The following is a 15,562-nucleotide window of genomic DNA, read 5'->3' on the forward strand; positions in this document are numbered from 1 at the left end:
TTTGCCTTGTACTTAACCGGGAGTGTCAGTTCCTCTGACACCCCTGAGGTAGATTGCTAACAGCTAGCACTGTGTGTACTGCTGTTCGAGTTTGTAAGTAAAGGGATTTTGGTGAAGGGATTTCAGCCTCTGAAGATGTATTATATCCGTAGAACAAAATTCCCGTCTTTGCAGGGACCTCCTCCTGAGGGAGACAGGTCAAGCCAGGAAATTTCCCAACTCCTGCTATGTGTTTCTAGGGTGCAAATCCAGCCCATGGTGTTCAGATATCCTTATTGAGTATGAATGTAGAAATAAAGAAACTAGATGCGAACTACGTATTTGTTAAATTTCAAAGTTAACTCCCACTGCCTTACTAATGTTTATTCATTTTAATTTTATTTACTAATACTACCACGTAACCACGGAGTTTTATTTTCCGGCCTTTCTCGCCTTTCCCCTTCCAGTCCTGCTGACAGCAACTCCCTCATGATGCATTGCTCAGTGACGGAGGGTGTGAGCCATGCAAAAAGCCATAGACATCGGCGGGACTGGAAAATCCCACTGACGGCCAATGGCAAGCCGCCTGCACCACTGGAGGCAGCTCGCCGGGAGGGGTGGGGTGAAAAATCCCACCCACAGCCCTTTCTTGATGGAAATAAATCTCCAGCTTTAGTGATTCTCCCTCTAGTTCCTTAGCAAGTCTTTAGACGTAGTATTGTAAAATTACGTGAGCCTTTTTTTTTTCCTGAGAGTCTTCTTTGACAGCTCAATCGTTTATGCAGTGAGTTGCTGAGCCATGAAGGCAAGGAAGTTTGACCTTTGATCAGCGCTCAATTAGCTGCTATCAGCTGGGACTCTCAGTTCCTCTCATTAATTTGGGGTAAGTTTGTAATTAAGGCTTCTTTCCTGATGGTTATCCAATGACAGTATTGTGCTAGTACAGCAATCAGGTAATGTTGGTGGCAGCTCCCAGTTTGGCTAATCACTCAGGTTGTTCCTGCCTCTGAGAATCTCTTGCAGCAACATGTCAGTGCAGCGTATAGATGTTTGCTGTAAATATTGTGTTTATTATAGTGAAAGCCTGACAGAATCATCAAGCCTTTGCCTCCCGTGCACAGATATTTGGAATTTTGAAGGCTCCCTTTGTGGATAAAGGAGAAGGGCCGATGCTCAGGCTGGAGGAACTGGCTGATCAGAAGAATGCCCCGTACCAGTACATGTTCCGACTGTGTTACAGAGTACTTCGCCACTCACAGGACGATTACAGGAAAAACCAGGTGTGGTTCACTGACTCGTGTTCATTTAGTCCAAACCCAATTCTTAAGCATGACTTCAACTGCAAATTAGTTTCTTCAATGAGCATTTACGAAACAGGTGTGTGAAACAAATGCTGAAATCTTGCTGCCATTCACGCTGGCGGGGTCTTACAGTCCAATTGACGGTGCACCCCTGCCCCGGACTTCCCGACGGTAAGGGGTACATTCAACGGGAAACCCTGTTGACAACTTCCACTGTCAGCAAGTGCGCGCTGCTTCCTGCTACTGCGCAACACACTGTGGAGGGGGAGGCCAATTCTGCTCAATGTTTTTTCTACCATCTTTTATTGAGTCACTGGCGACCTACAAAGGACACAATGTGAGACATTTAGTTCTGAAAGTGGTATTTGCTCATGTACAAAAAATAAAAATACAGAATTTACAGAGTAAGTGAGGAGTGATTTCACCGCTTACAAGGTTGAAGACGAAAGCATTTGATTAATCATTCAGGATGTAACATTCAGTGATTGCTGAACTCATTGTAGCTACTGCCAGAAGCCACGGGCCTACAAGATAACAGATCTCCCTGCAGTGACTGAGCTGCACCTGTTCTTATTCATTCAAGAGAACATCATCGATCACTTTTTGCTTGTGTTGTGTGGGAATTCTAACACCGAATAATTGCCATTTGCACTATCAGCAATGACATATCCCTTATAATCTTTACAGTTAGTAATAATAGGAAAATATGTAGGTACCACTGCACACAAGTGTATTAAAGGAGGACCGTGTTTTTATTTTTTTCCTACATACTTCCAGCTCATGCTATTGTATGTTTTGGGTTACAAACAAACTAAAACGTGAACAAATTAATTAGTGGTGATAGAAATAGATTCCCTTTCATGAAGCAGCTTGATATTATCTGAGGCCTGCTGACCTGGAGGCCTGAATTCTGTTTTGTGCCTCCATCATGCTAGCAGGACATCCAAAAACAATACCTACTCACAAAGGACATTTATGAAACAATTACTATGTGAGGCACATGTCTCTTTTGGAACACTTATGAGCCTATGGAAGGGGAAGGACATTACTGTATTTGTACAAAATTATTTGTATTTGTAAGTTTCAGGAGCACAAAATCAGTGAATAGTGAGCTCATGCCATGCAGACTGGAATAGCGAGGAGACAATAGTCTGGAAACAAATGGTGCTATAAAAATAAGTGTTTTGTCAGTTGACATCTCCTTCTTGTCACTGTGCTAGGAACACATTGCAAAGCAATTTGGAGTGATGCAGTCTCAGATTGGCTATGACATTTTGGCTGAAGACACAATTACAGCTCTACTCCACAACAACAGGAAGTTGCTCGAGAAACATATCACCAAAACAGAGATTGAGACCTTTGTCAAACTGGTGAGGAAGAACCGAGAACCCAGGTAGGGAGATGTGGTTTTAAAATTGGTTTCTCTGTTCACTGTGCCTTAATCAGACGTGTTCAGTGCACTGGGTGGATTCTGTTCAGTGCAGTCAAAAGTCGTCTGAAAGCTTCCGAAGTAGTTTAGAAGGATTCAGCCTAGGGGGGAATTCCTTCAGCCATCCACGGATTATTGAGGTAATGTCACGTTCTCTCAGGTGCAGTATTAAGATGAGGCCGCATTTGACTATTGAGGTAGACACTACAGGCCTCAACTGATCTTTTTTTTTACAAATGTGCCAGATTCCGAATCATAGAACCCCTGCAGTTTAGGAGGAGGCCATTTCGCTATTCAAGCCTGCATCAACCACAATCTCCCCAGGCCCTATCCCTGTAACCCCACATATTTACCCTGCTAATACCTCGATACTAAGGGGCAATTTAGCATGGCCAATCAACCTAACCCATACGTCTTTGGACTGTGGGAGGAAACCGATGCACCCGGAGGAAACCCACGCAGACACAGGGAAAACATGCAGATTCCACACATACACAGTGACCGAGGCTGGGAATTGAACCCGGGTCCCTGGCGCTGTGAGGCAACAGTGCTAACCACTGTGCCACCACGACGCACATGTCTCACGGCACAACTCACAGGTGGGGAGTTGTCCTGATGTTTTGGTCAATATTTGTGCCTCAAATAACACCACAAAAAGAAATTAAACACTCATTCGTTTAATTCCACTTTTTGGAATGTTGCTGGCACACATCAGTTCCAATATCTCCCAGTAATTATTGCACTCCACATGCAATGAATTGTGCCAAATGCATTGCGCTGTAAAACATGATGGGTTATGTTTCAGTTTGCTGCCCAGACATAACTGGCAGTCTGCATAGGTCACCAGTTTGAGGAAGTACCTCATTTTCATTGCCTTTTTTATTGGTTTCAATAACGGCCAACCAATCCACAGCATCAGTTTTAGGCCCAAATGTAATTTGAAGATTTGCCCCCAAAAAATCATGACACACGTTACTTGAGCAAAACTAGAGCTGGTGCCTGCAGCTTTGAACAGCTGAACGACTTTTGGTTTACACAGTTGGATTGTAGCAACATGTGGTTTGTGTGGTATTTTAAGTGGGGCACACAAATGCGTCTTGGTTGAGCTCCCATTCATTTTAAAAGGAGCTGAAGTGACAGCAATGTTTTTTTCTTAAATTGAGGGATGTGATCAAATTTGTTTTTAAAATTAATGGCCAGGATTTTCCAGTGCCATTTGTGGCTGGAACTATCATGGGCAGGAACGAAAAATTTGGAGTGGCAGTCAAAAGTCTATTGATTTTTGGAAGAATCAGATCATCCTACCCAATATGTTTTTTCACAGTTCCTGGTTATAGTTCTAACTTGTTACTCATTTGAGCCAGGAATGTGATAGTGTGAAACAGAAATTTGCATTCAGATTGTATGAACATACAAATTAGGAGCTGGAGTTGGCCACTCAGCCCCTCAATCCTGCTCCACCATTCAGTAAGAGCATGGCTGATCTGATTGTAACTACAACCCCACATTTCTACCTATCCCCGATAAGCCTCTTGTTAATAAAGAATCTATTTAGCTCTGCATTAAAAATATTCAAAGCCTCTGCTTCCACTGCCTTTTGAGACTCATGACCCTCAGAGAAAAAGATTCTCCTCACCTCTGTCTTAAGTGAGTAACCTGTTATTTTAAACAATGACCTCCAGTCCTAGATTCTCTGACAAAAGCAAACATTTTCTCCACATCTACCCTATGAATAACACTTGGAGTCTTAAATGTTTCGATCAAGCCACCTTGTACTCTTCTAAACTTTATTAGATACAAACTTAACCTCTCCAACTTTTCCTCAAAAGACAATCTGCTCATTTCTGGTATACCTCTAGTAAACCTTCTCTGAATTGCTTCTAATGCATTTACATTTCCCTTAAATAAGGAGAACAGTACTGTACGCTATACTTCAGATGTGATCTTACCAATGCCCCATATAACTAAAGCGTAACTTCTCAAATTTGAAAACAATTCCCCTCACAATAAATGATAATTTAGCTTTCATAATTACTTTCTGTACCAGTAGGTACATTCCTTTTATGATTCATGAGCGATGACTCCCAGACCCCTCTGCATCCTTCACATTTGCCCACATTATACTTCATTTGCCAGACTTGTGCCCACTTACTTAACCTATTTCTATCGCTTCGTAGCCATCTTACTTCCTCTTCACATTTCATCCTCCTACTATCTTTGTATCATCAGCAAATTTAGCAACCACACTTTTGGCTCCTTCATCCATGTAATTTGTAAAAAGTTGAGGCTCCACCTTGATCCCTGTGGTATACCACTCACCAGATCCTGACAACCAGAAAAAGACCCATTTATGCCAACTCTCTGTTTCCTGTTAGCCAGCCAATCTTCATTCCATGCCAATATTAACCCTCCCCACACCATGAGCTTTTACCTTCTGCCGAGATACTAAAGTATTATGAGCACTGCAGTATTCTGGACAAAATCATGGTTAAAATAGATAGCCCCCGGAAGTGGGCATGGGGATCACCATGCACAATTAACCCACATTTGTCTATTGTAATGCAGGCATCATGGTATCTTAGTGCTGGCTGCTTATTATCGTGATTACTGCAGCCAGTGCTAACCATGCTGTTCAGTGGTCTTAGTGCCAACAGGGGGTTAAAAATCATTACTTGCTTAGCATTACTTAAGCACTATTGGCACAGTGGCACAGTAGTTAGTACTGCTGTCTCACAGTGCCAGGGACCCGGGTTCAATTCCAGCCATGGTTTACTGCTTGTGTGGAGTTTGCACATTCACCCTGTTCTGCGTGGGTTTCCTCCTGGTGCTCTGGTTTCCTTCCACAGTCCAAAGATGTGCAGATTGAATGGATTGGCCATGCTAAATACGTGAGGTTAGGGGGATAGGACAAGGGGTGGGCTTCAATAGAGTGCTTCGTCAGAGAGCCAGTGCAGACGCGATGGGTTGAATGGGCTACTTAGAATCATAAAATCCCTACAGTGCAGAAAGAGGCCACTTGGCCCATCAAGTCTGCACTGACAACAATCCCACCCAAGCCCTATTCCCATAACTCCTCATATTTACCCTGCCAGTCCCCCTAACACTAGGATCAGTTCAGCATGGCTAATCAACCTAACCCACACATTTTTGGACTGTGGGAGGAAACCAGGGCACCGAGAGGAAACCCATGCAGACATAGGGAGAATGTGCAAACTCCACACAGACAGTGACCTGAGGCTGGAATTGGACGCTGGTTCCTGGTGCTGTGAGTTAGCAGTGCTAACCATTGAGCCACCATGCTTCTGCACTGTAGGAATTCTATGCTAAAAGTAGTCTGCACCTCTTAAAATGGGAGGTGCGTGATGGCAGTCGGAGATGTTGACGTCTTTCAAATGGTGTCCATAAGTTGGAAGCCCTGTAGGGATAAAGGCTGAATGAAATAATCTGCATTTTTGTCAAACATCTGTCTCTAACTCTTGATGCTTTTCAACAGGTTTTTAGATTATTTATCAGATCTGTGTGTGTCCAACAACGTTGCTATTCCAGTAACGCAGGAGCTGATTTGTAAATGTGTGCTGGATCCTCAGAATCAAGATATTCTGATAAAAACTGAGTGAGTGATAGTTTTTTTTCTCAGCAGCGTGTCCTGTGTTTTTGCTTTTTTTGTTTTGTAACAGAATTATGCTGATTCACATCCTGAATGAAGCAAATAAGTTTGTGCATGAGGTTTGCGTTGCTTAACGAAAAGGACAAAAAACATTCTTTACACAGCGCATACAAATGTCATCATGTTTACCCAGTATTTCTGATTCCTCTAATCAATCATCTGTGTTAACTTTGGCATGCACCTTAAATAAACATTGCACTATGTTCACAAAGTGTTCCTGTAGCTGTCGGTTTGTAAATGTAGTGTGTTCCTTTTTAAAAAAAGCAAAGATGACTAACCTGAAATATGTTCGAATGTCCGCTGGTAACCAGCGTTTTAGTCTCAGAGCCTTTGTAATGTTTCTCTTTCGTGAGTTTTGGGGTCCAAATCTGATTGAGTTTGACTGTTCTCATGTTCCAGAATGCTCTAACAGCTTACGTTAGAGAACATGAGAGGTCAGACAATACCGGGTTATAATCCAACAGGTTTATTTGAAATCACACACTTTCACAGCGCTGCTCGCCTGACGAAGGAGCAATGCTGGAAAACTTGTGATTTCAAATATACTCGTTAGACTATAACCTGGTGTCGTGTGACCTCTCATCTTGTCCATCCCAGGCCAACACCGGCATCTTCACATCACAAGTTAGGGAATAGAATCATAGAACTCTACAGTGCAGAAAGAGGCCCTTCTGCCCATCGAATCTGCACCGATCACAATCCCACCCAGACCCTACCCCCATATCCCTACACATTTACCCACTAATCCCTCTAACCTACGCATCCCAGGATTCTAAGGGACAATTTTCGCATGGCCAATCAACCTAACCCGCACATCTTTGGACTGTGGGAGGAAACTGAAGCACCCGGAGGAAACCCACGCAGACACGAGGAGAATGTGCAAACTCCACACAGACAGTGACCCGAGAATCGAACCCAGGTCCCTGGAGCTGTGAAGCAGCAGTGCTAACCGCTGTGTTATCGTGCCACCCCACATAATCACCACTTCAGAGGCCACACAAGTGAAATGGCTGGAAGCAAAACTGCAACATAATGCACTTGTGTGCTTTCTTTACTTGGAGTTAAGACACATTATCAAAGATGCAGAAGGAGTTCTGTGTTGCCACTTATTGGAATACACCTTTAAGGGATGACAGCATGACATACATTCAGGGAAATATGTCTTCTGATCCAGCTACAGTTTCACTTTAGTTTGGAGCAGAACACACCACACACAGCCCTGCAGCTGATGGATGAGATCCTCTGGCCTTCCCTTGGTGTTTTGCTTGGTGGCTGGAGGCACGTGCATTCTCTGGTGGCAGGATCCTCTGGTTCTGCTGCTGTCAGTGGGATTTCCCATTGAAGCCACCCCATGCTGCCAGGAGACCTGTGGCAAGTGGTGCAATGCTGGTGGGACCAGAGAATCCCGCCAGCACGAATGGTTGGAGAATTCCAGCAGATGTCTTCAAGCTCCCTATCAATGTGTAACTGTTTTCTTGCATCTAATCTTAGTAAAAGAATCCACAAAGTATTTATACAATTTCTTGTGAGGGATTGGTGCATTTATCATTCTAATAACATGACAGTTGACCTGTTGAACCTAGTCTGGGAGTGTCTGCATACTTTTGTGCTCATGCCTTTGTTTTATTCTTAATTGTCTCCAAGCAAGCAGAGTTTTGTTTAAACCATTTTTCACTGCTTTCCAAAGCTCTTGCAAACAAACAGAAGAAACTCCAACAAAATTAACCCCCTTTTAGCTTTTGACATGGCAAGCAGTAGAAATGAAATAAGAATTGATTGGGAACGTAGGAACAACCTCTTCAATCTATTCTACCATTCAGTAAGACCATGGTTGATTTGTATTTTAACTCCATTTGTTCCATAATCCTTAGTACTCTTGAGCAATATCCCACCACAGCAGCCAGTTGGGGTGAGTGTGTTGGTGAGGGTGAGTAACCCTGAGCTTGAGAGTGAGTTAGATTCCTGCACACATACACACTCTCTCACACAGACACACACACACACATACACACACAATCTTGTTCACACGCACATACACACACAATCTTGTTCACACACACACACACATATACACACAATCTTGTTCACACACACACACACATATACACACAATCTTGTTCACACACACACACACATACACACACAATCTTGTTCACACACACACACACTGTCTTGTACACACACACACACACACTGTTGTTCACACACAAGCTCACACACACACTCTAAATCATACACATTCTCTTGTTCACACACGCACACACATTCTCACTCACACACACACACGCTCACTCATGTATGCATACACACACACCCCACTTTCATGCAGACACTCTCTGATTCAACACAAACACTTGATCCCTGCTTGGCAGCCACTTTCCCCCTGCCAGGTCACCACTTTGACTCTTGCTTCCACGCCGAGAACCTCCCCATTCTGCCCAGCAGACTGACTGGGGGCGTCACGCTGCTCCTCCACTCAGTGTCTGGTTCTCTCCCAGATTTGCTGCTGGTGACTCATTAGTGATCCTAGCAGCAGCAAACATGAGAGAGAAATGGCCTGTGATTGGAAGAACACTTCGTTGAAGAATCTTCGAGTTCACTTACCAACATTTTGAACATGGGCTTCGAGCAAAACAGAGAGGCCTGATGGTCCAGGTGCTGGCCCGTGGGCCCAGGTAAGCCTGCTTTGGATGGTACACACTGCTGCTGATGTGCGTTGGAGATGAGGGACATGAAGTGGAGACTGATGAAATTCAACAACATGTAGAGCTCCAATGCTCCACTGACAACAGAATCAACACAGCGTTTTAAAAAAAAACTGGAATTGAAAACTACAGGCTGAGAAGTTTTGTACAAAATTGATTTGTTTTCTGGACTCATTTTTGTGTTTCAAGTTCAATAGCTTAATGATGTTTCAGGCTAAACACCATCTGGACTATTGCTTCGTTTTGTGAAGCCTAGGTGTAACAAAGATGGATATAAATGCTTCATCAAGTGGCAGTGTTATTTTTCTCAGTCTTTTTCCCCTGTTTTTCTACTAAAAGGACTCATATTCATGTATACTACTCAGAGCATAATAGCTTGAGACTGACATAGCTACACAATGTTCTCTGGTTGACAAATATAAATTGTTCTGAAATGCTGGTTAGTCAATGTCTAGCAAAACTTGTTTCGCTTCCAGTTGGCATTTCCTCATCTTCATTATCCTGGCATGGCTGGCCAATCTTGTGCATTACTGGCATGTCCCATTGTGAGGTGTTGCTGACAATTAACAGAGCATCTCAAGCTCTGCATTAAAAGCCTGCAACATATCAGTTTCTGTGACTAGTCGTGAGGTGCATATTGCAACTTAATAAATTGAATGCGAGATTGTTGGTGAGCCTACATTATCCACAATTTGAAGGAGACACCAAGTGCAGTAGGGGCCTGCTCTTCATTAAAACAGTTCATAGAGTGAGCTTCATATGTTACAAGTGAAGGGAAGCCTGCATGCAAAATTGTAAATAGAATCATTGTGGATACAAAACGCCAGGTTGTGGTCTCATCTTCCTACTCAGGTGGATATGTCTCTATTCAAAGAAGAACAGTCACTTCTCTTGATGACTTGACCAAATTCCCATCTCAAGCAACACTTCCTCAATGGATTATCTGGTTGTTCATTTGATTACTTGTTTGTGGGACCTTGCTGTGTACAAACAGGACTATGCCTTTCTACAAAACAACCAGAACTCATATGCAGTGTAAAGCATTTTAACACTTCCTGAGGACATAAGGTACAACATAGATGCCATTGCAAGTTTTAACCTTTTTTTCCCTCTTTTTGCAAATGCAGTGTAAGGCACAGAGAAGTTAAATGTTCATTTTCATTTTGTTTACAGATTAAGGCCAGTGAAGGAGATGTCTCAGTCACCAGAGTACATGAGTATGGAGTACTTTGACGAGGAAGTCTGGTTAATTTGGACAGACAAAATGAATGAAGTCCAGGAGAAGAGCATCAGACAGTTAGCTCAAGAGGCCAGAGCTGGCAATGTTCATGATGAAAACGTCTTGGCTTATTATAGGTAATTAGCAAATCATTTATTAAAATCATTCACCTTTTTTTAATAAAGGTACATTCAGAAACAGCATCTTGTCGAAGAATAGTGCTTCAAATACTTGAGTAAATTTGTGAGGGTGATCTAATGATTGTTTGCAACAAAGCCTAAAGCTGCCTTCAGGTAAGCTGTGCTGGTGACTAGGGCAAGCCTCTTTTTATCTGCAAATTTTATTTAATGCTAGAATGGCCTTTGCTGGCAGTGCTCGCCCTCCTAATGGGCAAGTCTGCCTGGTCAACAGGAGTAGGTATCTTAATGGTAAATAATTTAATTCATTGTAGGATGTGGATGTTAGTGGCTAGGTCAGCATTTATTGCTCACTCTTGTTGCCCTTGAGAAGGTGGTGGTAAGCTTCTTTCTTGAGCTTTTGAGGTGTAGGTTCCGCCATTGTGCTGTAGGGAGGGAATTTCAGGATTTTGACCAAATGGTGATATATTTCCAAGTCAGGATGGTGAGTGGTTTGGAGGGGAGCCTCCAGGTGGTTGTATTCCCAGTCTGGTAGCATTGTCCTTCAAGATGGTAGCAGTGGTGGGATGGTAGGTGCTACCTAAGGGACTTTGGTGAAAATACTTTTTTTTTAATTGGTTGGATTAATTTTGTTGATATTGCTTTATCAACACCTTCATTATTACAATGTTTATTATTGTTGCCTATACTAGACCTTTTTTGTATCGAAGCACTCTTATTTCCAATCTCATTAGTATTTGTTCTCAGGATTTCAGCAACACTGGCAATATTACTTGTATTGTCCATCCCTAGTTCCCTGAACTGAATACTTTTAAGCATATTTGAAAGGGCCATAATTCTCAACCACATTATTTTGGCCCAAGTCATAGATACCCTTCCTTCGTAGAACCTTATGGTGCGGAAGGAGGCCATTTGGCCCATCAGGTCTGCACTGACCACAATCTGACCCAGACTGTATCTCCATAACCCCATGCATTTACCTTAGCTAGTCCTCCTGACACTAAGGGGCAAATTAGCATGGCCAATCAACCTAACTAGCACATCTTTGAACTGTGGGAGGAAACTGTGGGAGGCAGTAGTTATGGGGGATTTCAATCTGCATATTGATTGGTCGACCCATGTTGGACGAGGTGGGCTCGAGGAGGAGTTCTTGGAATGCTGCCGGGATAATTTCCTTGAACAGTGTGTGTTGGAGCCGACGAGGGAGCGAGCTATCTTGGATCTGGTGCTATGTAATGAGGCGGGTAGAATTAGGGACCTTGCGGTGAAGGATCCTCTTGGAGAGAGTGATCATTGTATGGTGGAGTTTCTGTTGCAGATGGAGGAGGAGAAAGTGGGTTCCCGGACACGCGTCCTTTGTTTGAATAGAGGGGAGTATGGTAGGATGAGAGAAGAATTGGCGAATGTGGACTGGGGGAGCGCGTTGGAAGGTAGGTCTGCTGAGGAGCAGTGGAGGATCTTTAAGGAGATCTTTCTTGGTGCTCAGCAGAAATTTATTCCGATGGTCAAAAAGGACCATAGGAGGAGAGGTAATAAGCCGTGGATAACGAAGGAGGTGAAGGAAAGTGTTAAATTAAAAGCGGAGGAATTTAGAGTAGCTAAGAGCAGTGGGCGAGAAGAGGATTGGGAAAGGTTTAAATGTCAACAAAGATTGACAAAGAAGTTGATAAAGGAGGGTAGGAGAAGCTATGAAGCTGGGCTAGCACTTAATATAAAAAAGGATAGCAAGAGTTTTTATAAATATATAAAAAGGAAGAGGCTGGCTAGGGTGAACGTTGGTCCTTTAGAGGATGAGAAAGGGGACCTAGTGGTAGGGGATGGGGATATGGCTAAGGTCTTGAATAACTTTTTTGTTTCTGTCTTCACGGAGGAGGACGTGAATAATTTGCCGGGTGTTAGCGATGGAAAGGTGGTAGGACTGGAGGGTCTTAATGACATTACTGTTACTAGAGAGGTGGTGCTCGGCAGACTGGAGGGGCTGATTGTGGACAAGTCCCCAGGACCGGATGGAATGCATCCGAGGGTTCTGAAAGAAATGGCGGAGGTTATAGCGGATGCCTTGGTGGTTATTTTCCAGACGTCGCTGGATTCCGGGGAAGTGCCAGAAGATTGGAAAACGGCTAATGTTACGCCGTTGTTTAAGAAGGGTGGCAGGCAAAAGGCGGGGAATTATAGGCCGGTTAGTTTAACGTCTGCGGTAGGTAAAATGTTAGAATCCGTCATTAAGGAGGAAATTGCGAGGCATCTTGAAGGGAATTGCTTGATAGGGCAGACGCAACACGGTTTCATTAAAGGGAAGTCGTGTCTGACAAATTTACTGGAGTTCTATGAGGATGTGTCTAGGGCAGTGGATAGAGGAGAGCCGGTAGATGTGGTCTTTCTGGATTTTCAGAAGGCGTTTGACAAGGTACCTCACAAGAGGTTATTGCAGAAGGTCAGGGGACATGGAATTGGGGGTAGGGTGTTAGCGTGGATAGAGGATTGGTTGTCAAATAGGAGGCAGAGAGTGGGGGTCAATGGGTGCTATTCGGATTGGCGGTTGGTGACTAGTGGGGTGCCCCAGGGGTCGGTGCTGGGGCCTCAGCTTTTTACCATTTATATAGATGATCTGGAGGAGGGAACCGAGTGCAGGGTGTCGAAATTTGCTGATGACACCAAGATTGGGGGAAAGGCAAATTGTGCGGAGGGTGTGGAGAGTCTGCAGAAGGATCTAGATAGGCTGGGCGAATGGGCCAGGAAATGGCAAATGGAATTTAATGTTGGCAAGTGTGAGGTGGTCCACTTTGGTAGGAAGAATGGTAGGAAGGACTATTACTTACGGGGCGAAAAACTGCAGCAGGCGACGGAGCAGAGGGACCTCGGGGTCCTTGTGCATGAGTCGCAAAAACCCAGCTTGCAGGTGCAGCAGGTGGTCAGGAAGGCGAATGGGATGCTGGCCTTCATAGCGAGGGGGATTGAATATAAAAGTAGGGACGTCTTGCTGCAGCTGTATAGGGCATTGGTGAGGCTGCAGCTGGAGTACTGTGTGCAGTTTTGGGCGCCGCACCTGCGCAAGGATATTTTGGCCTTGGAGGGAGTGCAGAGGAGGTTTACTAGGCTGATACCGGAGTTGAGGGGGTTGAGCTATGAGGAGAGGCTGAATAAACTAGGCTTGTACTCGTTAGAGTTTAGAAGAACATAAGAACATAAGAACATAAGAAATAGGAGCAGGAGTAGGCCATCTAGCCCTTCGAGCCTGCCCCGCCATTCAATAAGATCATGGCTGATCTGTCGTGGCTCAGTTCCACTTTCCCGCCCTCTCCCCATAACCCTTAATCCCTTCTCTTATCAAAAACCCATCAACCCGCTTCTTAAAAATATTTAGCGAGGCAGCCTCCACCACTTCAACGGGCAGAGAATTCCAGAGATTCACCACCCTTTGAGTGAAGAAGTTCCTCCTCAACTCCGCTCTAAACCGCCTCCCCTTTATCTTGAGGCTGTGCCCCCTAGTCCTACTGTCTTTTTTGAGCGGGAAGAGTCTCTCCACCTCTATCCTATCCATCCCATTCATCATCTTATACGTCTCAATGAGATCTCCCCTCATTCTTCTAAACTCTAACGAGTACAAGCCTAGTTTATTCAGCCTCTCCTCATAGCTCAATCCCCTCAACTCCGGTATCAGCCTAGTAAACCTCCTCTGCACTCCCTCCAGGGCCAAAATATCCTTGCGCAGGTGCGGCGCCCAAAACTGCACACAGTACTCCAGCTGCGGCCTCACCAATGCCCTATACAGCTGCAGCAAGACCTCCCTACTTTTATATTCAATCCCCCTCGCTATGAAGGCCAGCATCCCATTCGCCTTCCTGACCACCTGCTGCACCTGCAAGCTGGGTTTTTGCGATTCATGCACAAGGACCCCGAGGTCCCTCTGCACCGTCGCCTGCTGCAGTTTTTCGCCACGTAAGTAATAGTCCTTCCTACCATTCTTCCTACCAAAGTGGACCACCTCACACTTGCCAACATTAAATTCCATTTGCCATTTCCTGGCCCATTCGCCCAGCCTATCTAGATCCTTCTGCAGACTCTCCACACCCTCCGCACAATTTGCCGTTCCCCCAATCTTGGTGTCATCAGCAAATTTCGACACCCTGCACTCGGTTCCCTCCTCCAGATCATCTATATAAATGGTAAATATGAGGGGAGATCTCATTGAGACGTATAAGATGATGAATGGGATGGATAGGATAGAGGTGGAGAGACTCTTCCCGCTCAAAAAAGACAGTAGGACTAGGGGGCACAGCCTCAAGATAAAGGGGGGGGCGGTTTAGAACGGAGTTGAGGAGGAACTTCTTCACTCAAAGGGTGGTGAATCTCTGGAATTCTCTGCCCGTTGAAGTGGTGGAGGCTGCCTCGCTAAATATTTTTAAGAAGCGGGTTGATGGGTTCTTGATAAGAGAGGGGATTAAGGGTTATGGGGTGAGGGCGGGAAAGTGCTTCTCAAGTCCCAACCACATTGGGACCCTACTGTCACTGCCTGTTTCCTGGTCATCAGCCAACTCGCTGTCCTGCTGCACATCCTAGTTTATACCAGATGCAGAATATTACATTCTCTGGAAGTAGGTTTGCAAATGAAGAGGCCTGTAAAATTTCACAGGGGAGGCTCCACCACACTCTCATTGACCCCATCCGATCTGATTTTGCAGGGGTGAGGGCAAGGCTGAGGGCATCCCTCCCACCCTCACCCCATTGGGTAGCCAATTAACTGGCCCCTTCCCAACCCTTCTGTTTCCTGCCTTCCCCCTGCCTGTCTCCCCAACCCATCCCTCCCATTCTCTGATTCTATCTTGCACTCTGTCCCTCCCTCTCAGTGACCTCTCGCTTCCCCCAACCCTACTGCTTGCCACTTCCCTCATCTAACAATCTGCTTGCTGACTCTCCCCACCTGGCACCCCTGTCACCCCACACTTTCAGCTTCATTCTCTTGAATTTTCATTGTGAGCAAGGATTTGGGAATGGCTTGATGAGAGGGTAGGAGCTGGGAATTGGAACATTGAGGAGTAGGACAGAGGCAAGCAGAAGAAAGATGGTGAGAGGCAAAGAGGTGAGTGGCGGAGAAAGTGGGGGGTGAGGGGAGGAGAATCGGAGG

General features: G+C 44.8%; 1 protein-coding gene across 3 annotated transcripts in view; it reads left to right on the top strand.

The window, feature by feature from the left end:
- The window catches only part of itpr3 (inositol 1,4,5-trisphosphate receptor, type 3), a 290,731-nt gene that overhangs the window by 148,812 nt on the left and 126,357 nt on the right, over nucleotides 1-15,562 (top strand). For all 3 annotated transcript variants that reach the window (XM_080210067.1, XM_080210068.1, XM_080210069.1), the window contains 4 exons: nucleotides 1,101-1,259; nucleotides 2,501-2,673; nucleotides 6,203-6,322; nucleotides 10,255-10,437. In XM_080210067.1, the coding sequence (XP_080066193.1) occupies nucleotides 1,101-1,259; nucleotides 2,501-2,673; nucleotides 6,203-6,322; nucleotides 10,255-10,437 (635 nt within the window). The remainder of the gene's footprint in view (nucleotides 1-1,100; nucleotides 1,260-2,500; nucleotides 2,674-6,202; nucleotides 6,323-10,254; nucleotides 10,438-15,562) is intronic.

Source organism: Carcharhinus amblyrhynchos, chromosome 22 (genome assembly GCF_965287045.1).
Source record: "Carcharhinus amblyrhynchos chromosome 22, sCarAmb.v2.hapA, whole genome shotgun sequence".
Taxonomy (NCBI): domain Eukaryota; kingdom Metazoa; phylum Chordata; class Chondrichthyes; order Carcharhiniformes; family Carcharhinidae; genus Carcharhinus; species Carcharhinus amblyrhynchos.